General features: G+C 36.5%; 1 protein-coding gene across 7 annotated transcripts in view; it reads left to right on the top strand.

Moving 5' to 3' along the window:
• SYT16 (synaptotagmin 16) overlaps positions 1–26,595 on the top strand; it is a 268,943-nt gene that overhangs the window by 127,536 nt on the left and 114,812 nt on the right. For 2 of the 7 annotated variants that reach the window (XM_032344414.1, XM_032344419.1), the window contains exon 2: positions 23,807–24,473. The exons of the other annotated variants lie outside the window; for them this stretch is intronic. In XM_032344414.1, coding sequence (XP_032200305.1) covers positions 23,951–24,473 — 523 coding nt within the window. In that variant the 5' untranslated portion in view covers positions 23,807–23,950. The remainder of the gene's footprint in view (positions 1–23,806; positions 24,474–26,595) is intronic. 7 annotated transcript variants of the gene reach the window in all.

The following is a 26,595-nucleotide window of genomic DNA, read 5'->3' on the forward strand; positions in this document are numbered from 1 at the left end:
TGCTAATTTCCCCTTTCAGGTCAGGAAGGATAGTGTGTGAGCAGAGTGTCAATACTGGCCAAACCTGCCCTTGCTTCTGCCCATCACGTAGCCATCTGGTGGTTCCCCATGCGTTTCTTTCCCTACTAGTTCAATTCAGTTCTGCCTTGGTTATTAAGCAAGCTTTTCTCTTTAAGACATTTCCCTTTCCAGAGCATCACATGTTCCGTGACACAACCAGCAGTTTACTTCTATACAGGGATTTAAAAAATTAGGTGTTTAGAAAAATAATTACTTTTTAAAAATTACTCAGAGTTGCCAAATTACAACCAATTCCAATTCATATTCAAGATTTGGAGAGTTTTACAAGTTTTTAGTGAAATTCACCCAAACAGAAGAGTTTGGCTGTTCCATTGATAAAAGTTCCAGTGTCTTCTGAATGATTTTGATAACTTATATTTTCCTTTTATGCCCAAATAAGAAAAAGCATTGACAAACTTTACAAAATGGTATGAATCATGATCTAAAACAGATAGAAAAATAAAAATATAAAGGGTACTCACCAGCAGGTAAGAATGGTCTCTCTTTTTTATTTATTTTTTGCTCCTTGGACTGAGATATTTAATCATGTGCTTGTCTTACAGTTGTAAGTGACCAGCATCAACTTCTTTTTACTTTATTTAGTATGATTGATGAAGTAATTATAGGCAGAAAAGGGTGGGTTAATTTTTTAAGGATACTATAAACACAGTACAATCCATACTGTACTGGGAGGTTTTGGATGTCATCCTTAACACTGTGTTTTATTTTACCTATACCCAGAATCTAGGTTTCTTCATCTGTATATCTGTGCATTGGTTTTGGGCTTAGATAAATCAGAGGAATTGTAAATGAATCAAATATTTTGGTATTGAAAAAAAAGTTCAATATTTTTTTTCCTTCCTTCTTCCCTCTTCCCTTCCCCTCTTCTTTCCTTGCAGCCTCTTTTCTTTCCTTCCTTCCTTCCTTCCCTCCTTCCTTCCTTCCCTACATGCCCAGCATGGAGCCCAGTGTGGGGCTTGAAATCACAACTCTGAAATCAAGACCTGAGTTGAGATCAAGAGTTGGAGGATTAACTGACTGAGCTACCCAGGCAACCCACCCCCATTTCTTTCTAATGGGATAACTGAAAACTGTACATGTCACTGAAATGCTTTTTATATAATTTACAGACTTCTGGATTGCACAATAATTTATTTTGGAGTGGATAATCTTTGAAACTACCCCCTTTATTTTCCCCACCATTTTTCTTTGAAATAGTAGGATAAATGGAATAGCCCCTCTGTACTTCTTATGTCATCCTTCTCCAATGAGGAATATGTTTTGAATACAAGGTAGTACCTAGAGTGGAAGATTCACTTTTCTTTTCTTCTTTTTTTAAAAGACTATTTATTTATTTATTTATTTGACACTAACACACACACACACACACACACACACACACACACACACACAGATCACAAGTAGGCAGAGAGGCAGGCAGAGGGATAGGGAGAAGCAGGTTCCCCTCTGAGAAGAGAGCCTGGTGTGGGATTCAGTCCCGCAACCCTGAGCTCATGACCTGAGCTGAAGGTAGATGCTTAACCAACTGAACCACCCAGGTGCCCTGCAAGATTCACTTTTCAACAATCTAAATTAAAAAGTAATTTCCTCTATATATACTATGGAGTATTATGCCTCCATCAGAAAGGACGAATACCCAACTTTTGTAGCAACATGGACGGGACTGGAAGAGATTATGCTGAGTGAAATAAGTCAAGCAGAGAGAGTCAATTATCATATGGTTTCAATTATTTGTGGAGCATAACAAATATCATGGAGGACAAGGGGTGTTAGAGAGGAGAAGGGAGTTGGGGTCAATTGGAAGGGGAGGTGAATCACGAGAGACTATGGACTCTGAAAAACAATCTGAGGGGTTTGAAGTGGTGGGGGGGGTGGGAGGTTGGGGTACCAGGTGGTGGGTATTCTAGAGGGCATGGATTGCATGGAGCACTGGGTGTGGTGAAAAAATAATGAATACTGTTTTTCTGAAAATAAATAAATGAAAAAATTTAAAAAAAAGTAATTTCTCTTCTGATTTTAAGGCCTTAATTTGCATAGAATATGGATTTCTCTAACTATGTGTTAAATTAATGTTGAATTCTATGAAATTACTCCTTTTGTAGATTGGAAGTTTCATAAGATTCAACGTAATATATAAGACAAAAAATTGAGAATTGAGGTGCTGTAAAAGTTTAAACACTAAGACAAGCCATGGTATGTCTTATTGTGTTGTCTAGGTACTCATTTTATTGACTTGGTTAAGATACAAATAATTGAGAATACCTCTCAGTGGACCTATCAAAGTATGATCAATTGTACCTTGTTTGGTGGGTGAGATTCTGAAGACCCCAGTGGAAAGGTTACTGGTTTGAGAATATTTATTCATCCATTCAGTATTTTTTGTTAGGCATCTATGTTATACTACAGTGTGCTAAGTGCTAGAAGTAGAATGGTGAAAAGGAAAGATGTAGTCCAATAAGGGCTATATTGGACTGTATCTTTCTTTTCCAAGGAGTAACCCTTGGAAATTAGTTAATTAAATTTTTGGACAAAGACAAAAGCAAAACTGGAAGTAAAAAGACAAAATATAAATTGTTACAAATACTGTTGGGGATTAAAATAATAATTGACAGGGTGTTGAGATTTACTCTACATAGGGTTGAACTCATCTTGCTCATTGTTGGGTAGAGAGAGAAACATGTGCATGCATGTGCACACATGCGTACACACATGCACTCATCCTATATTATATTGGTTCTTTTTCTGTGGAGAACCCTTGTTAATATCACTCCTAATAGCCACTATGGATGTTTTAGTTATCTGACCCTATATCTAAATTTATCTCTATTGCTATCTATCTAAATCTATACCATGTCTATATCTAAATATTTTATATAAATATAGACATATTTAATAATAGAGATATAGAGCTCTCTCCATCTCTATGTTTATGGGCATAAACACAGAGATGGAGAGAAAGATTGATAGAGAGGGAGAGATTATTTTAAGGAATTAGTTTATATAATTATAGAGGCTGGCAAGTTCAAAAATCTACAAGATGGGCTGATAGACTAGAAACCCAGGGAGAAGCTGATGTTGCAGTTGAAATCTAAAGGTTATCTGTGGGCCAAATTCCTTCTTGCTCTTCTGGAGGTCAGTCTTTGTTCTGTTTAAGTCTTCCACTGACTGGATGAAGCCCATCCACATTATTGAGGTCATTCTCCTTTACACAAAGTCTGCCAATTTAAATGTTCATCTCATCCACAAAAGTCACTACCACAGAAGTATCCAGAGAAGTGTTTGATGAAATATCTGGGCACTGTGGCTCAGTCAAGTTGACCCATGAAATTAACATCTCTGTGTTCTTGTTTCCTTCAGTGTATAATGGTAAGGATGTTGGAAAGAGATCTTCACTTTTTAAAAACATTTTATTATGGAAATTCTTAGACAGGAGAGTAGAGAAAGAATCATATAATGAACCACACATACCCGTCACTCAATTTCAACAATTATTAACTAAGACAATTCATTTCTAAATTAAACCCTATTGTCTCCATTTCCTTGTTATTCTTGGGAAAAAGAGGGAATAGATCTGGCCTTTTAAAATCTCTCATCCTTTATTGTTTGTTTTCTTGCAACTTAGATGATGTGTTATTATCCCCTGCTCAAGAATTTGACCCAACAAATGAACATGTTACACACTAGCTTATTGCTAGGGGTGGGAGACTTTAAATTAAGTGTTCAGAGGACCTTTGACAAATCTGGGCACATTTACAGTTGGAATATGAGGAGTTCTGCTTTCTGAGCTATTTATATAAGGGTATATAATGAGTTACCTTAGAAACAGATTCTTGTGGCATTTGAGCTTCCTCTGTGATGCTAGGATATTAATAAAAACAAATCTGAAGCTCTCTGTAAGTATGCTGTGGAAATGTTTAACACCTAAGTTTGATAACTCCCTAAACACACATCACTATTTCAGAAACAGTAGAAATTTTCTACTGTTTTCACTTTTGCAATGACTCTATAACATATGGAGGTGTGTGTGTATGTCTCTATATCTAACATATATAGTCCTGAGTTTTAATTTTGGCAGAAACTCTGGAGCCGTTTTACATCTGAAATAGCCATAGCATGGAATTTTATGACGGAGTTCTAGGTAGACGTCTGTCAACCTTGGCAGTCCACATAGAGGCACCCATTAAATTCTTATTGCTTGGTGGATTGAAGGTCTTTCTCCCCTTCTTGAGCACACATCCTCAAGATTATATGAGGAGGCCTTAAACATACATCCTTTTGAATGAAGATACTGAAACTAACTCACCAACTTTATGGGTAGCTTTGAGGGATTTTGATATAGTGGATGAACTTGTTGTTTTTATTTATAGATCAGGAAATTGCTCATAAGTTTGGAGCTTGTGCTTTTACAGGTGCAAAAGAATGGCATAATTAACAGCTTTTGTTCTCTTTGTGATATCTTCCAGAAATAGACAGTGTCTGGAGGATACCATAGGTGACAAAAGTTCTGTTTATCAGAGGACATTAGGTTTTTGTGCTTCTCTTGTCAGCAAGACAGCAATGTTTATTGTACTTTAAAGAGATACATGCCTTAAATTAAAAAAAAAAAAAAGACTTCAGTTGATAAGTAGCCAGCAAGGAGAAAGGATTATTGTTTGTGTAAAATAGCAGCACAGATTGTTTTCTGCACTAAAGTGGGTGTTATAAGTTTATATGCTTAAGTAGCTATTTGAGTAATCAGTTTTAAGCTAGTTATTGGAATAACAGCTTTAAAGTATCATTTTCTTAGCCTGACAGATGAAAGTAAAAGAAAGAGCATGTCTGTGGTCACACATTTCCTTAAAAATATCTGCTTTCCTCTAAAACCCACTTAAAGGAGCAAATGCTTTATTCACAAAAACTCTCATAATAATTGCAAGCTTGTGTTATTCTAAGCTTGCTGAGTGAGGTTTAACAACAAGGCAACAGGTATTTGAAGTGTGTGAATTTAGGAATGCCAAAAAAATTTTGAGTCTTATTTTCTTAGTTTCTATACTCTGGGTCTTCAAAAACAGTTCTTAAAACTTAGGAACAATTGATTCTTCTCCTACCCACTTAAGCCCCCATGTTGCATCACCAGGATTGGGAGGGAGACAAACCATAAGTGACTCTTAATCTCACAAAACAAACTGAGGGTTGCTGGGGGGGAGGGGGGTTGGGAGAAGAGGGGTGGGGTTATGGACATTGGGGAGGGTATGTGCTTTGGTGAGTGCTGTGAAGTGTGTAAACCTGGTGATTCACAGACCTGTACCCCTGGGGATAAAAATATATGTTTATAAAAAATAAAAAATTTATAAAAAAAACAAAACAAAAAAAACCTTAGGAACAATTAATGTCAGTGTTATAGAGTGAAATTGCTATCTGCTTAAAATCTTTTCTTTTTTTTTTTTTTTTCTCCAGTGAGAATTGACTGTAAAAGTGGTAATTCACAGTTGTCATCCCACAAAAGTGTGGGCACTTAATGTGAGAGGAGGTGATAGAGAAAACCTTACCTTTGGGCATTTGAATATTTCTTTTAAAATTATTTTGAAACAAAATACAAATCATGGCATTACAAGACACATTATAGAAAGTACAGTGGAATTCTCAATGTCTTACCTGGAATCTTTAGCAGAAAGTTCTCTCTCTCTTTTTTTTTAAAATTGTTTTTTTATCTTCCCAAATCCTTTTATCGCTCTTCTGCCCCTAAACAAGTAATGCTTACTGTAGCTGTACTCAGTAGCTCATGATTCTCTGTTGGAAAGGTGTCAGAATTTAAACATTTTTTATTTTTCTCATTTCTCTTATAATCAAAGACCTAAACTGGTATTAGTTTTATGACCATTTTGGAGCAAGAGTTCCATTTAGAATTTTCTCCAAAGAATCTAAAACTAGCCAAAATGTGTATTTTGTGTGGGACTGTATTTAGAAATGGGATACCAATGTGAAATGTCACTTTCCATATCAGCTGGAGGTTTTTCTTTTCATTAGTTGCTCTATTGTAGGCCTCACATTTATACTAGTATGCTTTGTGGAATGAAATGTTAGTATTTCATTACTAGAAAGTGGAATCTCATTCACTATGGGTAGTAAGCCCTCTTTGGACAGAACTGTGCGAACAGTAGACTTCAGGGGCATTTGCTAATCCTCAGCAAGCAAGCTTTCATATCTTTCAGTGAGAAATGGAAAGGAATTGAAAGCAAAAGAGAAGAAAAAAGTAAAAGACAGGCATTGTTGGCTTAAAATAGAAATATAACTAACATTTTGGTTTAACTGAATAAATACAATCTGTGTGACTATATATAATGCTATAAAATAGGTCACACGTGTATGTGGAATTAGTTAAGAACATTTGGATCCACGATTATGCTGAGAAAACTGTGCTCCCTGTTCTTATGTGAAATTCCCCACCAGTGGGAAGGGAAATGTGAATAAAGGAGTGTTTTCAGATGTTCTTTGACCAGGGCCACTTTAGGCAGGACTGAGAGACATCATATACCACCTACCCAACCTCCTTTTGTTTGAAACCACAAAGATCCCATTAAGTCTTCTGCTTTTGATGGGCTCCCCGGGGGGAACTGATTATTAATGTTTGCCAGACACAAAAGTATTGATATTGTCATGTTATTAGCATTACTATTCTAAGAGCCCAGTCATCAAGGACCCCAAGAGATCTTATTTTGATAACCACTAATGAAGGAGATAAAATGTGTAGGAATAGTCATTTTTGTAATGAACAATTTTACTGCCTGCTTTTTTTGAAGCTTATGCAAGCAAATGAAAAGGGAAAACATAAGGAAAAATACTGAACAATTGTAACTATTGATTTAGGTTGAGAGTTCCAACCTAAGAGTATTGATATGTTCATTCATAGACAGAAGGAGGCCAGTATAAATAAGAATATGAGGCCATATCCTAAGACCTAGCAGAAACATGTATAATAGATTAATACTTTGTGCTGCAATGGTTTTTGGCTGTATATGAAAATTTTATTAGATATAAGATTCATATTTTTTCCATCACAAACATAGTGGGATCCAATTTAAAATGGTGTAATTGTTGGTTCAGGGTATCTTCCAGAGACAGACTAATCTCACTAATCTGTGCTCTTCATAGCAGTGATAGTGGGGGGTGGCAATGAGGAGTCCTTTGAGACTCTACAAAAGGTATATTCAGATATTCAAAACCAGTGATTGCCTCTTCTATGGTAGTCACTCAACTAAATGCTGACAATAGGCAAAGACAAAACTAACCTGTTACCTGTTCTCATGGAGTTTCTAGTCTAGTGAGGAAGACAGATGTTTAAAGAAATAATTACATAAGTTATCAATGAGCTATAATTATAAGCCCTAAAGACTCTACCAAAAACTACTAGAACTGATAATTGAATTCAGTAAGGTTGCAGGATACAAAATCAATATGTAGAAATATGTTGCATTCCTTTACCCTAATAATGAGTAGCAGAAAATGATATTAAGCAGAAAGTAAAATTAAGAAAATAATCCCATTTACAATTGCACCAAAAATAAAATATCTAGGAATAAACTTAACCAAAGAGGTGAAAGAATTGTACTCTGAAAACTTTAAACTAATGAAAAAAAATCAAGATGATGCAAAGAACTGGAAAGGCATTCCATGCTCATGGTTTGGAAGGAGAAATATTGCTAAAATGTCTATACTACCCAAAGCAATCTATAGATTTAATGCAATCCCTAACAAAATACTAACAGCAATTTTAATGGAACTAGAATAAACAATCCTAAAGTTTGTATGGAACTACGAAAGACTCAATTAGCCAAAGCAACCTTGAAAATAAAAAACAAAACTGGAGATATCACAATTCCAGATTTCAGGTTATATTACAAAATGGTAGTAATTAAAACAATATGGTACTGTCATTAAATAGACACATAGGTCAATCAAATAGAATAGAAAACTCAGAAATAAGCCCACAATTATATGGTCAATTAATCTTTGACAAAAGAGGAATGAATATACAATGGGAAAAACTCTTTCCAATAAATGGTGTTGGGAAAACTGGAGAGTTACATGCAAAAAGAGGAAACTGGACCAATTTCTTTCACTGTACACAAAAATAAACTCGAAATGGGTTAAAGACCTAAATGTGAGACCTGAAACCATAAAAATCCTTGAAGAGAGGCATAGGTGGTACTCTCTCTGATATTGACTCTAGAACATTTTTCTAGATATGTGTCCTGCAGCAAGGAAAGCAAAAGCAAAAATAAAGTATTGGGACCACATCAAAATTAAAAATTTCTGCATAGCAAAGGAAAAAATTAGCAAAACTGAAAGGCATCCTATGGAATGGGAAATATATTTGCAAATGACATATCTGATAAATGGTTAGTATTCAAAATATATAAAGAACTGATACAATTTGATATTCAAAAAACAAGTAATCCAATAAAGAAACAGGCAGAAGACATGAGCAGACATTTCTCCAAAGAAGACATACAGATGGCCAACAAACACGTGAAAAGATGCTCAATGTCACTCAACATCAGGGAAATGCAAATCAAAACTACACTGAGATATCACCTTACACCTGTCAGAATGGCTAAAATAAAAAACACAAGAAACAAAAACTGTTGGCGAGAATGTGGAGAAAAAGCAACCATCTTGCACTGTTGGTGGGAAAGCAAACTGGTCAGCCACTGTGGAAAATGGTATGGAGTCTCCTCAAAAAATTAAAAATAGAATTTTCCTATGATCCAGGAATTGCACTACTGGATATTTACCCCCAAAATATGAAAAGGCTAACTCAAAGGGAGACATGCATCCTTGTGTTTATTGCAGCATTATTTACAATAGCCAAACTAAGGAAGCAGCTTGTGTCCATCAACTGATAAATAGATAAAGAAGATGTGGTATATATATATATGCAATAGAAAATTTTTCAGCCATAGAAATAACGAAATCTTGCCATTTGCAACAACATAGGTAGAGCTAGAGAGTAAGAGAAATAAGTCAGAGAAGGACAAATACCATATGATCTCATTCCTATCAGTGGAATTTAAGAAACAAAACAAGCAAAGGGGGAAATAAAGAGAAAGAGAGACAGACAAAGAAACAGACTCTTAACTATAAAGAACTAACTGAGGGTTGCCAGAGGGGAGGTAGGTGAGGGAATTTTTAAAAAGCTATAATTACAATATAGTACGTGTTAATAAGAAGGAATAAAAGGTGTTAAGAGAGGGGCACCTGGGTGGCTCAGTGGTTAAGCCTTTGCCTTTGGCTCAGGTCATGGTCTCAGGGTCCTGGGATCGAGCCCTGCATCAGGCTCTCTGCTCCGCAGGGAGCCTGCTTCCCTTCTTCTCTCTCTCTGCCTGCCTCTCTGCCTACTTGTGATCTCTGTCTGTCAAATAAATAAAAAAAATCTTTAAAAAAAAAGAAAAAAGGTGTTAAGAGAGATTATTTCAGGGGCAACTGGGTGGCTCAGTTGGTTAAGCAGTCTATGCTTGGTTTCAACTCAGGTTATGATCAGGGTCAAGGGATCCAGCCCAGTGTCAGTTTCCATGCTCAGTGCAGAGTTTGCTTATCCCTCCCTCTCCCTTTCTGTGCCTCTCCCCCCATGCACACACCTCTCTCTCTCTATCAAATAAATATATAAAATGTGTTTTTAGAAGAGACTATTTTGGGAAGACATAATTGAGTCTGGATTATGTCAAGCTGAGCCCTAAAATGAGACAGATGTGCTTTGGGGGACAGGAAGGAAGCCTGGGGGGAGGAGCACAGCCTCAGCAAGTAGACCCACTGGGAGGAGCCTGTTGAAGTAAGATGCTGAAGAAGGCGGACAAGAATTGAAGAACAGAGAGCAAATAGAGAGATGGTTAAGGATAAGAAGGGGTCAAAGCATGCATGGCTTCCTAAGTCCTGTGGAGGATTTTGGACTTTATCTTAGAAGCAATAAGAAGTAATTTTAAGTCATTTCAAACATGGAATGACACAATCAAATATGGGTCTTAAAAAAAACATAAAGGCTGTTCTGCCTTAGATATAATAGAGAGTCTAAAATACCAAATGGGCTTATGAAATTTAGAGAATATACAAAAGGTGCTATTGTTACAATGGAAAAAACACTGAGCAACTTAAACCTCTGGTTGAGCCAACCTTAGTCTTTTGAGGTCATCATGCGCAAACACAAAGGTGTCTGTTGGATAGTCTGAAAAATATATTTGGAATAAGTCTTCCTTAACTTCAGCAGTACTTCAGAATATTTTTAAAAACCTTATTACAATTACTTAGAAAAAGAATTCCAATGGTTTTCATATTTTTAAAAAGTTTCATTAGTGAAATAGGCAGCTGAGGTAGAGTGGAAACAAAATGAAAATAGAGTCAGACAAACCTGGATTTGAACCTCATGTTGGACACTAATGAGGGAAGTACCTTCACATTTTTTATTTCTAATATCTTCACTGATTTACTGACATTTTAAATTTTTTATTTAATTTTTTCAGTGTTCTAAGATTCATTGTTTATGCAACCACACCAAGTGCTCCATGCAGTATGTAGCCTTCTTAATACCCACCACCAGGCTCACCTATCCCTTCACCCCCTTCCCCTCCAAATCCTTCAGTTTGTTTCTCAGAGTCCGAAGTCTCTCATGCTTTATCTCCCTCTCCGATTTCCCCCAATTCACTTTTCCTTTCTTTCTTCTAATGTCCTTCATGTTATTCCCTATGCACCACAAATAAGTGAAACCATGTGATAATTGACTCTCTCTGCTTGACTTATTTCACTCAGCATAGTCTCCTCCAGCCCTGTTCATGTTGATACAAAAGTTGGATATTCATCCTTTCTGAAGGAGGCATACTATTCCATTGTATATATGGACCATAGCTTCTTTATCCATTCTTCTGTTGAAGGGCATCTTGCCTCTTTCCACAGTTTGGTGATTGTGGCCATTGCTGCTATGAACATTGGGGTACGGATGGCCCTTTTTTTCACTACATCTGTATCTTTGGGGTAAAAACCCAGTAGTGCAATTACAGGGTCATAGGATAGCTCTCTTTTTAACTTCTTAAGGAATCTCCAGACTGTTTTCCAAAGTGGCTGTACCAACTTGCATTCCCACCAACAGTGTAAGAGGGTTCCCCTTTCTCCATATCCTCTCCAACAATTGTTGTTTACTGTCTTGTTAGTTTTGGCCATTCTAACTGGTGGAAGGTGGTATCTCAATGTGATTTTGATTTGAATCTCCCTGATGGCTAATTATGATGAACATTTTTTCATGTGTCTGTTAGCCATTTGTATGTCTTCTTTGGAGAAGTGTCTGCTCATGTCTTCTGCCCATTTTTTGACGTGATCATCTGTTTTTTGAGTCTTGAGTTTGAGGAGTTCTTTATAGATCTTGGGTATCAGCCCTTTTCTGTAGTGTCATTTGCGAATATCTTCTCTGTGCAGAAGCTTTTAATCTTGATGAAGTCCCAAAAGTTCATTTTCGCTTTTGTTTCCTTTGCCTTTGGAGACATGTCTTGAAAGAAATTGCTGTGGCTAATGTTGAAGAGATTACTGCCTATGTTCTTCTCTGGGATTTTGATAGATTCCTGCCTCACTTTGGGGTCTTTTGTCCATTTAGAGTTTATCTTTGTGTATGGTGTAAGAGAATGGTCAAGTTTCATTCTTCTATATATAGCTGTCCAATTTTCCCAGCAGCATTTATTAAAGAGGCTGTCTTTTTCCCACTGTAAATTTTTTCCTGCTTTGTCAAAGATGATTTGACATAGAGTTGTGGGTCCATATCTGGGCTCTCTACTCTGTTCCACTGGTCTATGTGTCTGTTTTTGTACCAGTACCATGCTGTCTTGGTGATCACAGCTTTGCAGTAAAACTTGAAATCAGGAAATGTGATGCCTCTAGTTTTTTTTTTTTTTTTCTTTTTCACAGTTCATTAGCAATATGGGGTCTTTTTTGGTTCCATACAAATTTCAGGATTGTTTGTTCCAGCACTTTGAAAAATATCAGTGGAATTTTGATAGGGATGGCATTGAAAGTATAGATTGCTCTAGGCAGAATAGACATTGTAACAATGTTTACTCTTCTGATCCATGAGCATGGAATGCTTTTCCATCTTTTTGTGTCTTCTTCAATTTCTTTCATGAGTGTTCTGTAGTTCCTCAAGTTAAGTTTATTCCCAGGTATCTTATGGTTCTTGGTGCCATAGTAAATGGAATTGATTCTCTAATCTCCCTTTCTATGTTTTCATTGTTAGTGTATAAGAAAGCAACTGATTTCTGTGCATTGATTTTGTATCCAGCCACATCACTGAATTGCTGAATGAGTTCTAGTAGTTTGAGGGTGGAGTCTTTTGGGTTTTCCATATAAAGGACCATGTCATCTGCGAAGAGAGAGAGTTTGACTTCTTCTTTGCCAATGTGAATACCTTTTATTTCTTTTTGTCTGATTGCTGTTGCTAGGACTTCTACTACTATGTTGAACAACAGTGGCGAGAGTGGGCATCCTTGTCCTGTTTCTGATCTCAAAGGGAAGGCTGTCAGCTTTTCCCCACTGAGAATGATATTCACTGTGGGTTTTTCACAGATAGATTTTATGAAATTGAAGAATGTTCCCTCTTCTCCTATACTTTGGAGAGCTTTAATCAGGAACAGATGTTGTATTTTGTCAAATGCTTTTTTCTGCATCAATTGAGAAGACCATGTGGTTCTTCTCTCTTGTCTTATTGATTTGTTCTATCACATTGATTGATTTCTGAATGTTTAACCACCCTTGTACCCCAGGGGTAAATCCCACCTGGTCATGGTGGATAATCTTTTAATGTACTGTTGGATCTTAATTAGCTAAGATCTTCTTGAGAATCTTGGCATCCATAATCATCAGGAATATTCGTCTGAAATTCTCCTTTTTGATGGGGTCTTTGCCTGGTTTGGGGATCAAAGTAATGCTGGTTTCACAGAAAGAGTCTGGAAATTTTCCTTCTGTTTCTATTTTTTGAAACAGCTTCAGGAGAATAGGTATTATTTCTTCTTTGAATGTTTGGTAGAATCCGTCAGGTCCTTGGCTTTTGTTTTTGGGGAGGTTCTTGGTCACTGTTTCTATCTCATTATTAGATATTCAGGTTGTCAATTTCTTCCTGTTTCAGTCTTGGAAGTTTTTAAGTTTCCATGAATGCATCCATTTCTTCTAGGTTGCTTAACTTATTGGCATATAACTGTTAAGAATTTCTGATGATTGTTTCTATTTCCTTGGTGTTAGTTGTGATCTCTCCCCTTTCATTCATAATCTTATTAATTTGAGACCTCTCTCTTTTCTTTTTGATTAGTTTGGCCAGTGGTTTATTGATAAGTCACTGGCCATTTGGTTTATTGACTCTTTCAAAGAACCAGTTTCTAGTTTAATTGATGTGTTCTACTGTATGCCTAGTTTCTAGCTCATTGATCTCTGCTCTAATCTTGATTATTTCCTTTCTTGTGTGTAAGGTTGGGTTAATTTGTTGATCTTCTGGTTCTTTAAGGTGTAAAGAGAGCTGGTGTATTCTGGATTTTTCAATTTTTTTTTAGTGAGGCTTAGATGGCTATCCAAGAACTGCCTTTGCTGCATCCCATAGGTTTTGGACCGAATGTGTCTTCATTCTCATTGTTTTCCATGAGTTGCTTAAGTTCTTCTTTTATTTCCTGGTTGATCCAAACATTCTTGAGCAGGATGGTCTTTAGTGTCCAAGAATTTGAATTTCTTCCAAACTTTTTCTTGTGGCTGAGTTCTAGTTTCAAAGCATTGTGGTCTGAGAATATGCAGGGGATAATCTCAATCTTTTGGGATCAGTTGAGCCCTGATTTGTGACCTAGTATGTAGTCTATTCTGGAGACAGTTCCATGTGCACTTGAGAAGGATGAATATTCTGTGAAATGTTCTGTATATATCTATGAAATCCATCTGGTCCAGTGTGTCATTCAAAGCTCTTGTTTCTTTATTGACTTTTCTGCTTGGATGATCTGTTTATTACTGAAAGTGGCATGGTAAGACCCCCTACAATTAATGCATTCATATCAATATGGCTCTTTATTTTGATTAACAATTGGCTCAGATAGTTGGCTGCTCCTGTATTGGGGGCATAAATATTTACAATTATTAGATCTTCTTGGTGGATAGACCCTTTACGAATGATGGAATGATGTAGTGTCTTTATGTATCTCTGACTACAGTCTTTAGTTTAAAATGTAATTTATCTGATATGAGAATTGCTACCCCAGCTTTCTTTTGAGACCTGTTGGCATGAAAGATGCTTCTCCATCCCTTCACTTTCAGTTTGGATGTATCTTTATGTTCCTAACATGTCTCTTATAGACAACATATGGATGGGTTCTGTCATTTTATCCAGTCTGCAACTCTGTGCCATTTTATTGGAGCATTTAGGCCATTCATGTTGAGAGTGATTATTGAAAGATAAGTTTTTATTGACATCACATTGCCTGTGAAGTCCTTGTTTCTATAGATTGTTTCTGTAAATTTCTGTGCTGTGTCACTCTTGGGTTCTTTCTTCTTTTATAGAACCCCCTTAATATTTCTTGTAGTGCCGGCTTGGTGGTCACATACCTTTTTAAAACTTGCCAGTCTTGGAAGCTCTTTATCTCTCTATCTATTTTGAATGTCAGTCTTGCTGGATAAAGTATTCTTGGCTGCATGTTCTTCTCATTGAGTGCCCTGAATATGTCTGGCCAACCCTTTCTGGCTTGCCAGGTTTCTGTGGACAAGTCTGACATTATTCTGGTGATCCTTCTTCTGTACATAAGGAATCTCTTCCCCCTAGCCACCCTTAAGACCTCCTGACTGTGGTGCCTGGGTGCCTCAGTTGGTTAAGCGACTGCCTTTGGCTCAGGTAATGATCCCGGAGTCCCAGGATTGAGTCCTGCATTGGGCTTCCAGCTCCATGGGGAGTCTGCTTCTCCCTCTGACCTTCTTCCCTCTCATGCTCTCTCTCACTACCAAATAAATAAATAAAATCTTAAAAAAAAAAGACCTCATGAATAAAATTATGATTCATGAATTTCACAATTAAGTGTCTGGATATTTTTCTAGACTTGTTGCTCTTGGAGAGTGTCCTTTCTGCCTCTAGGACATGAGCACTTGTTCCATTCCCCAGACTGGGGAAATTTTCATCCAGAATTTTTTCAACTATATATTCTAGTCTTCTCTCTTTCTCTATCCGCTCAGGGATCCCAATAATTCTGGTGTTGAAATGTTTCATGGTGTCATTTATTTTTCTAATTCTGTTTTCATGTCTCCTAAGATGTTTATTCCAGGCCTTCTCCTGATACTTCTTTTCTATCAGTTTGTTTTCTAGATCACTAATTCTATCTTCTGCATTGATGACCCTAGCTGATAGAGTATTTAGATTAGAGTGGATCTCACTGATAGCATTTTTAACTTCTGCCAGATCAGCTCTTACTTCCACCCTTAGAGATTCTTTGTCGTCACTAATGGCCTTCTCCAACCTAACCATTGCCTGGATAATTGTTACCCTGATTTCCTTTCCAACATACTGTTTATGTCCATATCCAATAGTTCTATGGCAGAGGCATAGTCTCTGAATTTCTTCTCTGTTCATGTTCCTTCTCCTCGTCATTTTTGTGAGATGCAGTTGAGGGGATATATAGCTGAATATATCAACCATGATCTAAGCAAGCTGCACTCTCTCCACTGATGTCTTCTGCTCCCATAGAGATCCACAAGTGTATAATCTAACATCTCAGGCTGATTTCATGGATGTTCAGAGTGTTCTAGTAGATAGCTCACTTTAGGGGACCAGTTGAAACAGGGTCTCCTACTTCTCCACCATCTTCCCCCTCCTCTGACCTCTTATTGGTATTCTATGAAGATTTGGAATAGGGGTTAAAGCAAGAATTTGGAAATCAAAGGAGAATTGGAATACTAGCTCCATTCTTTATTATTGATATGAAACTTGGGGGGCAAGGCATTTGCCTTTTCTGAGCTTCAGTTTTTTTCAACTATAAAATGGGAAGGCTGATATCTTTCACAAAGAGTTTTTATCCATATAAGCTGTCAAAAAGTATGCATGCTGCAAAGTGACAAATGTTAGCTATAATGATAGTATCATATTTCTGGGGTCTTAGCACATTATGGAAGGGATTACAAGAGTTTAATTTGTTTTCACCTTTAAAAAAATTTTTTTTTAGTATTATGTCTTGTTAGTCACCATACAGTTGATCATTAGTTTTTGATGTAGTGTTCCATGATTCATTGTTTGCATATAACACCCAGTGTTCCATGCAATCTGTGCCCTCCTTAATACCCATCACTGGGCTAACCCATTCCCCCATCCCCCTCCCTTCTAAAACCCTCAGTTTGTTTCTGGAGTCCATAGTCTCTCATGATTCTTGTCCCTCTCCAATTTCTTCCAATTCACTTTTCCTTTCCTTCTTCTAATGTCTTCCATTTTTATTCCTTATGCTGTGCAAATAAGTGAAACCATATGATAATTGACTCTCTCTGTTATACTTAGTTCCCTCAGCATAATCTCCTCCAGTCTCATCCACGTTGATGTAAAAGTTGGGTATTCATCCTCTCTGATGGCTGAGTAATATTCAATTGTGTATATTGACCACATTTTTATCCATTCGTCTGTTGAAGAGCATCTTGGCTCTTTCCACATTTTGGCTTTCACCTTTTAAAATGTTACAAGTTTGGGTTTAGTAATGAGTAGCTGATATTCAGGGCCTGTTAGGTAATGGACTCTATTCTTGGTGCTTTAGAAACATTGTGTAATCTAATTGCCACTGTGAATTGTAAGATGGGGTGGTGCCCCCCGTACTGCAAATAAAAACATTTAGGTACACACAGGTAATGTGATTTGCCCCATGCTGTGGCATAGGTGAGAGATTATCCAATGCTGAGCCTTGTTTTGTGTGATCCCAAGGCCATTGCTACTGTTTTTCCTCATGCTGTCTCATTTTTCTCAATGTCTACTGATGAAAGTATGTTTTGATTATAGGACAGTTTCACATTTAGATTTACACTAGTTGTCTCCCCTCTCCCCCACTTGAAGCCTAATGGTAAACGGTCTGTTGTATTGCACATGCCCTAACAATGAAAATATGGCTGTATTTTATCCATATTGTTGACATACATAGTCTTCAGTAGTCCATTTTTATATTTAAGATTCCAGCCTTTAGAACACATTCTGACAAATGCTACAAAAGATATTTCATCTCAGTGACACATATTCCTACCCACATAACAAATTTTCTCCTAACAGAAAACACCTGTAGTCTCTTTTGAATCATGTTGAAGATGGATTACAGCCCATTTTATAGTTCTTACTTTGAAAACTATTCTTCTATAATAAAAAAAATTATTCATGTTTCTAAGCTTTCCTGTTCATACGAGGTGATACAAGATGCCTTTCTCCGAAGACATGATAATTGTCATAAAAATCATAGACTTAATTAGCCTTATGACCTCTCTAAGAAGTCAGTGATAAGTAACCTACATTTAATTGATGACACAAGAAAGTTAACTGGTAGCTACAAGAAGACACTTCAAATTAACCCAGTATCCTTTTTTTTTTTTTTAAGATTTTATTTATTTGACAGACAGAGATCACAAGTAGGCAGAGAGGCAGGCAGAGAGAGAGGAGGAAGCAGGCTCTCAGCTGAGTAGAGAGCCCGATGCAGGGCTCGATCCCAGGACCCTGAGATCATGACCTGAGCCGAAGGCAGAGGCTTTAACCCACTGAGTCACCCAGGTGCCCCAACCCAGTATTCTTTTTTATATAATTTTTTTTATTATAGAAGTATAGTTGCCAAACACTGTTACATTAATTTCAGATATACAACACAGTGATTCAATAATTCTATACATTATGCACTGCTTATCATGGTGGGTGTCATTACCATCTGTCACCATACAACGCTATTACAATATTGACTGTATTCCCTATGCTGTACTTCTCATCCCTGTAACTTACTCATTTTATAATTGGAAGTTCATAGCCCTTAATACTCTTTATCTATTTTACCCATCCCCACACCCAATATTCTTGACTTGTACTTATAACTGCCCTATAGATATTGGTACAGAATAAGAAGAATAGATTTTCCAAGGCGATTTCTCCTTTAAAAATTGCTAAACATTAACACACTTCAGTAGACGGACGTGTATAAGATTTTGATTTGAGGCTTGGTTACCTGGAGACCATATTATTGGAAACGTTTCCTTTTCTTTCAGAATGTGTTTGACTCTCTCGAGGAGCTCATAATCCTTTAAAAATCACACAGGCATACAGGCTTCCACTTTATTTTTTTACCAAAATAACATCCATTTTTAAGGCATATCTCCCAAAAGCCAGTATTTCTTCTTAGATGATAATTTTCTTCCCTTCCTCCAAGCATCTGTCATCAAGTAGAAAATGGGGTTAGAAAGACTAACTAATAGCCTTTAAAGATCATGAACATTATTATTGTGGGTATAGAATCACATCTTTACTGTTAATAATTACCCTTGGTAGGGATGATCAAAATATGTGATAAAGCATATGGCTCAGGAATTTGATAGTTTCCCCCTCAGAAACAACTCTTGAGTGGTTACTGTTCAGTAATCTTCTATGTTTAAAATGACCTTAATTAAATATTTTTATAATTAAAACAGTATTCTCATTAAAATGATATTTAAAGAAATGTAGTGTAGCCCCTAGGAATACATCAATGTCATTCCTTCATCTTTATTTGTTACTAATACTTTTTAAAAAACATTTTTTGAATATAGTTGACACAGTGTTATTTTAGTTTCAGGTGTGTAACATAGTGTTTTAACTTCTCTCTATGTTATGTTGTCCTCAGACCTAAGTGTAGCTACCATCTGTCACCCTGACACTATAACAATATTATTGACTATATTCCTTATGCTGCATCATTTCCCCCTGTGACTTAGTGGTTACTAATTCTTTATTAGATTGTTAGTTTATTCTCAGTAATTTGAGAGGTTGTAAACTTTCCTCGGTTATGTTTATGGTAGGAACTCTTATGTCAAACATATACACACATACACACACCTACCTTTTGCTTTTTTTTTTGTACTTCTTATAATAATGAAATATCATGAACTTTCATTTCAAATAGTGAGTCTTCTCAGCTACCACAGACCTTACATGTAGTTTTCCTTCTAATCCAAGGACCTAGGCTATCTTTTCATTACTATTTTTTTCCTATATGTTTTTTGAACATTATTGTTATAATACCAGAAGCTACTTTGTCTTTTCAGCTGTAAGAAAGTTCCTGAAGAACTAGGATACCAGATATATATCTGCTATTACTTTTGGGGTACTCTACCAAGCAAGTTAAAATTTATCTAAGCAACAAAATTATCTCCCTGGTATGCTGTCAGTACTTAGCTCTTTTGGCTTCAGACTGCTTTAGTTTAAAATAAAAGGTCTCCACTGTTGCAAACTAAGTAATTTTTCTGGTTCCCACTTTAGGTTGCCCTTCTTTTTTTAGTATTTTGGAATATAGCAATTGGACACTGTTTCATAGATAGACTGATATTTGACCTCTTTCTAATCACTCCATGATCATCTCCACTTGGTCCATGAAATGGTTATTGACAAAAGTACAGAACCAATCTGAAAAGATTGGTTTATCTTTTTAATCTTTTATTTATATTGAATATATCCAGCCTCAGTATTACACACTTTTTGCCCAAGACTTGGTAAATTCTTGGGTTTTAAAACAGAAAGAAATTATTAGGGGCCATCTAGTGAGTTAACTCCACTTTAGAGATAAAGAAAAATGAAGGGATCAGGGCTACTTAACTTAGAAAATGTTCATTAGTAACTTCCATTCCGTGTTCAATTAGTAACATTTCATTCATTCATTCATTCATTCATTCATTCATTCATTCATTCATAGATAGGGTCCTTATCCCATGTGGGTCCTAGAGTTATTAAATCTAAACACTGTCCATTAGAAGAGGAGGATTGACAAATAATTACCATGGCCAGTGAAAACTTATATCTTAGAACACTGCAGGTTATTCACAACTAATGAATTATTGAACATGATACCAAAAACTAATGATGTACTATACATTGGCTAATTGAATTTAAATTAAAAAAAGAGAGAAGAGAACTTATAAAGGCACATTTATATGTGGCTTTATAGGTTTAAATATGCCTTTATTATAAAGGCACATTTAAAGCCTCTCTGAGGCCACACCTTTGACTGTAGAAGAGTTGACATAGGCAATAGGAGTGTCATTGTAAAGAACTATTAAGTATTTACCAGGCAGGTAGGGTGAGAAGGCATCTGGGAAGAGCAGAGAGAAGTCAGGGATGAGCATATTTGCTATGAAAAATGCTTGGTGTGTTAGTGAGTATGACAGGCACTCACTTTACAATGAGGTGATGAAGAATGGCCAAGTTGTCACTGTGGGGCCGTGTAATTGGGAACATCTCATACAGAGCTAGACATTCTGTCAGGACAAGGCTCTGTGAGTTGGGAGAATGTTGAAATAGTTCCAAATTGGTTGATAAATAGCCACTGGTCTGAGACCCCCTCCCCTCTATTGTCCTGTTGCATCTCCCAGAAGTCCTCACACCCAGGGATTCAGCAGTTAAAGATTTGGCAGCTTGAAGGAGGCCTCTAGGACCACTCCAGCACTAAGGTCAGGCAGTGCTGATTGTTCATTTTCTGAGCATCTCTCCTCTTGCATGCCATAGTAAAGAATGTGAACTTTATCATATAATGTAGGGCTTGAAAATTCAGATGCTTCCAGCTGTCAGGTAGAGTGCACAGAAATGAATGAAGCAAGTGGGTACTTACAACAGAGAGAGATGAGGATTGTAGTGAATTGGAGGCATCAAAATTAATTTTTTAAAAATTCTGTGTCAGTAAACATAAGTGAATCGTGATTTTGACAGATGGACTGCCAGTGCTCAAATCCTGCAGTATAAGTAATAGGAGAACCATAGTGGGTATTCTTTTTTTATTTTCTTTTTAAGCTAAGGGAGTGATGTAAGCTTTATTTTTTAGAAAAATTGCCATGAGGCTTTGATGGACAGAGATCATGAAGAAAGAGATAATGAGACCAAGGGCATGACCTTTTACTAGTTCAAAGTTTGGATAAGAAAATGCTGGCTTAAATTAAAGGGTTTTAGATTGAATATGGAAACAAAATTTTCTCTGTATAATAAAACAATAAAATGATTATTAAGGAAGATATGCAATTTCTGTCTTAAAAATTTCAAGTACCAAAAGGACAGTGGTAGAAGCTAAAACCAAGGATTTCTCAGGGAACTTTATAGGTCCGCAATCCTCTGAAGCACATTTTAGGCACAGTATTTGTGGAGAAAAAAACGAACAACAACAAAAAAATCCATGGGTGATGAAATGGAGTGGAAGAAATGCTGAACAACAATTTAATATTACTAAACAGGGGCTTTATGTGGTCACGTTAAGATGTCTTTTAACAGTTCTGAGGTCTATTTATCAATTTAGCAAATTTGAGTACGTACTATATGCTAGACACTATTCTATGCACAATATTAAATAGCACTCATTAATTCACTTATTGAGAATCGAGTAGATACTTAGCATACTTCTAGGTACTGTGGATAAGCTTGAGAACAAAACATACAATTCCTGCTCTCCAGGAACGTCTATTCTAGGGAAGGAGATAGGCAATAAACCTATTAGAAGATCAGGTTCTGATGAGCAAACCTAGAGGATGGATTGAGGCTGGGGAAGACTTGAGATGGGAACCAGCTAGGTATGTAATTTCTGGGGAAATGAGAGTATTGGAGAGGTGATTACAGTACAAAACACAACAGAAGAGTCTGCATAGCCCTAAAAATAGCAGAACTTAGACTGGAAGGAATAGAAGGGGGCAAGGGTGAAGAGAGAAAATCACAATTGTGAGTCTTGAATGTTGAACACTTGCAGTAGTAAAAGTGATGTGCTAGGTTTTGATGGCTGAATTTGAGACTTTAGTGAGACACTTAAGTGTAGCTATTTTCTTAGATCAGTACTTCTCAAACTTTGGTGTGTGTCAGAATCATCTGAGGAACTGGACAAAAATGAAAAGATGCAGTCAGATTCCTTCAACCCACCTGAGCCTCTGTTTTTTTGTTTTTGTTTTTGTTTTTGTTTTTTTTTGTTAGCTTACCAGATGATTTTCATACAAAGGTTTTGAACCACTAGCTTAAATAACCAGAAATCCAAGTCAATATAAAGGGATTGAACTATGGGCTGGAGATATATATTTTGGAGTTTAAAAAAGTATTGAGACTTATGGGTGGGTCAGCTGTCCCAGCTGATGAGTATGAAACAGCAGAAGGAGTAACCATAGGACAATGAGTGGTTGCATATATGCAGTTGGTGAGAAGACAAGGAAGAGCCTGAAAGACAGCCATGTAAATTATTTAGCATAAAGGGAAAGTGCAGAGACCTCAGTTTCCCTTTAATTGGATGTGGGCTCCATGGGGTTAGAGCTCAGGGTTGCCTTACACTGGCATTGTGCCCAGCACTTAATAGGCATTTATCAATATTTGTCTATTGATGAATCAACATATATATGAATGGCTATTATAAAGCCCCCTGAAAAAGCTAAGAAGAAATTTTTAGGAAAATGTAGACAATCCTATCAATTGCAGTCGCTGGAGAACAAGAAGGCTAAAACATATAGGAGTGTTGGTAGACTGAGTCAGAAGGAAGATATTGCTATAAAGAGGTGGGGTAGTTAAGTGCAAGCAGTGAATTTAGGCTCTGGTCATTTATAGCATTCATCCTGAGCTGTTGATGAGCATTGTAAGGGCAGTAAGATACATATATATATATATATATATATATATATATACACACACACACACACACATATATATATGATCTTCACACTCACACACAATACACATACACATGCAAATGAATATATGTCTATATTTGTATACATGTATATGTATAAAAGTATAGATGTTCAGCTCTAGAATCTTCATCGTGCTCTGTTGTTCTCTCAAAGTCCTATAGCTGCCTCCTTCAAGTTGTGAATCTTGGGAGAAGGAGGGTCTCTCAGGAGTCTTCTAGGTTGTGGAGGATTGCCATCAGGAGGTTGGAACACAATCAAAGGCAATGAGATGCTAGGGTCATGTCTCCAGTAAGCGGCATATTCCATTTGCCACTCTGTTTTTCTGTGGTTCTTTGCTCCCCAAGAACAGATATGATTTGTAGAAATTGCATAAAAATATAAAATCTTACTTTAAGATCTGCTAAAAGCTTTTTAATTCCAGGCACACATTTCCTTTGAAAGGATAAATCTTTGTGTCATGAAGCAGAGATGATTATTAGCCTGCTCACTGGGTTCTGCAGGTTCATAGATGAAGCATCCAACCTTCCTTGTATTTTGAAATGTCATATCCAACTGTCTCTTAATGAAGATTCATTTATCCTTTTCACACTGTTAAATATGGTCTGTGGGGATAGACTTCTCTCAGTCCACATGAATAGAGCCCATTACTGCCGATGGAAGTTTTGCACATGCCTGAGCAGGTGAATAGGCATTGAAGTAATCTACATTTAGACTTTCACAGTAATTTTTATTTAGCTACTTTCAGATTTCAATGGTGATCTATTTTTATCCTGAATGTTGTTTGACATTGATTATAGGTATCTGGTAATGGGTCTGAGGTTGTTACTGTAATAGGTATAAGTATCTCTTTCCTCTGTTTCAGCTGAGAAGTTTTGAGAGTGAACTATTCACAGCCATTAAGAGACCTCCAATTTAATTTATCATCATGCTTATTCTGTAGTTCACATTAAGTCCAGAGTACTGAAGGAGCTGAACAAGTGGACTGGTAGACATCAGTTAGCTGGCCATGGTTTTGGCCATGGCGTTTCAGGATGCTCAGAACTTCTTCCAGCCTCTCTCTTCCTGGATATCTCGGGTTTATGAAGCTCTCCAGCAAGCAGGAGATATGCTATCTGCTTCGCTGGTTAACGTAAGCAAACAAGACTCTAAATTGAGTGACAAGCTAGACCAGGACTTAGATGATATTCATATTCAGGAAGCTTACTTTGAAGATGAAGAACAAGGCAATGATTGGCGTCAAGAGGATGCAAATCCCTTGTTTCTTGAAGTGGATCATTTCTCCTGTTGTAATAGTGATTTTCAGGACTCTGCCCAAAGTTCAAGCCCCAGACTTAGGCAACATGCAAAGGACTCATGTTCCATAATGTCCCAGTGGCCCAATCAGACCCTTGATGACCAAAAGCCACCACATGTGCTTTCTTCTATTGCTGAGGAAGAACATCACCTTGAAAAGCAAAGGAGTGACCTTCAACACAGCTTTGACAACCAGCTCTCTGGTATTTTAGAAAATGTTAATGGAAAAAAGCAAGGTAAGGTAGCCAGTGATCATTTCTCTGGGTTCTTCCAAGGGACATTTCTATTAATTATATATATATTTTTATTTTAGTTATCATATGAAGTTTATTTTTTTTTCTCTCCTCATACCTTTCCACATACTAGCTTCTTATTGAGAGATGTACTCCCTGGGAATATTTTCAACATACGAAACTTTGGGAGATCCACATTTGTGGGCCCCATATTTCAGAACAATTGTTCAGAGCAAGTAAAATGGTGAAAACAAGTCTGTATGTTCTGTTTGAGAAGCCCTTGTGCATATGTCATGCTTTTTAAAATATCTTTAAAAATGTTCTCTTTTTTTCACTAGGTTAGGAGTCTCTAGATGTTACTATATTATTCAGTGTGAAATCCTGTGCAAAAAGCCATACTTGTTGCAAAATTTTTAGTTGATAACACTCCAAGAACACTTTTCACAGTATTTCACTGAGACATGATGTGAGATGACAGTAGATAGGAAATCTTTGAAATAAGAATAGCTTGATTTTCTTTAAGCCTTGAGTGGAAAGGACACATTTAAAACAAACTGTCTTTAGAGCTTTATCCTGTCAGATATCTTGAATATAGTAAAAATGTAATCAACTCTGTAAAAGTAGCTGTAGTATGTCCTGGCATGAATTTGTTAGGATTCTAAGGCTCAAGCCTGAACCAAGGACATTGAATTTGGTTGAGGGGACACAGGTGCTGATATACCAAGAAAGGTAATGGATGTGTGTATGTGATGTGTGGTTGTAATGCATCTCTCACCAAGATTATTGGATCTTTTATGTGACAAAGTTGAAGTCATTAATTCTTTTCTTTTTGGAGGGAGCAGACTTTTCTGGGATACTTCACAGCCTCTTCATCCATTTTCAGTAATTCCTCTTAGCTTTATCTTTTTAGGGAAACATTTCATCCAGATACATGAAGCCTTAGAAAATGAGGCAACATGATTTCATTTTCTTTTTATAGTACTTTCTTGGTACTCTTATTTAAATTAATGTTGAAATGCTAGAATAAATTGGTAAAAACAGGGTAGGCTGATATTCTTTCTGAATCTGATAAACTTATAAATACATGCAATTTCAAGTCTTTACAAATTATCTGTAGAGATAATTCTAGAAATATCTGGGCAACCAATAGGATTTCTTAGATTTGACTTGAAATTTTTATGCCTATTTTAGAAAATTCTTGCTAAAGTTGAACTATATCTAAAATTAGTTACATGAAATTGGTTTAATATTTTCTTAATACTGGGTTTTAAAAATTTTTTAAATTGTTGTGCTAATCCAATGACCGTAAAACAACTGTGTTCATTTGTTTATTCAGGGGAAGTTTATTCACTAGATTGTAGCCTCTTGGAAGTCAGGGGCCGTACCATAGATTAATTTTTGTAACCTTAACATCAAGCACAATATTTGGTATATAGCAGTACACCAAATAATAATTAATGACAAAACAGCAACAAAGAAAGCTAACAACTCTAAGAGGCAGATACTACTATTCTTCTCACCTCACAGTTGAGAAGACTGATGCTTAGAATGTTTGAGAATATTCCCAAGATCCATATTTAGAAAAAGGCACAGCTCAGGGTGTCTTATTCTATAATTTTTACATATTCTTTCTCTTTTTTCCTCCCCCATTTTCAAGGTATAATTTACGTGTGATAAAATTCATTCCCGTTAGTATACAGTTCTGTGAGTTTTAACACACAGTCTTGTAACCATTGCCACGATTGAGGTATAAATAGTTCCATCACCTCAAAAAACTCCCCCAGGTCCCTTTGTACTCATTTCTCTTCTCTACCTCCAGCTCCTGGCAATTGCTGGTATATTTTCTCTCTATCATTTTGTCTTTTCCGGAATGCTATATAAATGGAAATACGCAGATGGTAGCCTTTTGAGTCTGGCTTCTTTTATAATGCACTTACAGTAATGCATTTAAGATTTATCCATGTTGCTGTGTGTTTCAGTAGTTCACTGTTTTGTTTTGTTTTTAATTGCTGAGTAGTATTCCGTGGCATGAATGTACCATAGTTTGTTGATCCGTTCATCAGTTGAGGAATACTTGGGTTGTTTCTGTGTTTTAGCAATGTAAATAAAGCTGCTATAAACATTT

Source organism: Mustela erminea, chromosome 5 (genome assembly GCF_009829155.1).
Source record: "Mustela erminea isolate mMusErm1 chromosome 5, mMusErm1.Pri, whole genome shotgun sequence".
Lineage (NCBI taxonomy): Eukaryota > Metazoa > Chordata > Mammalia > Carnivora > Mustelidae > Mustela > Mustela erminea.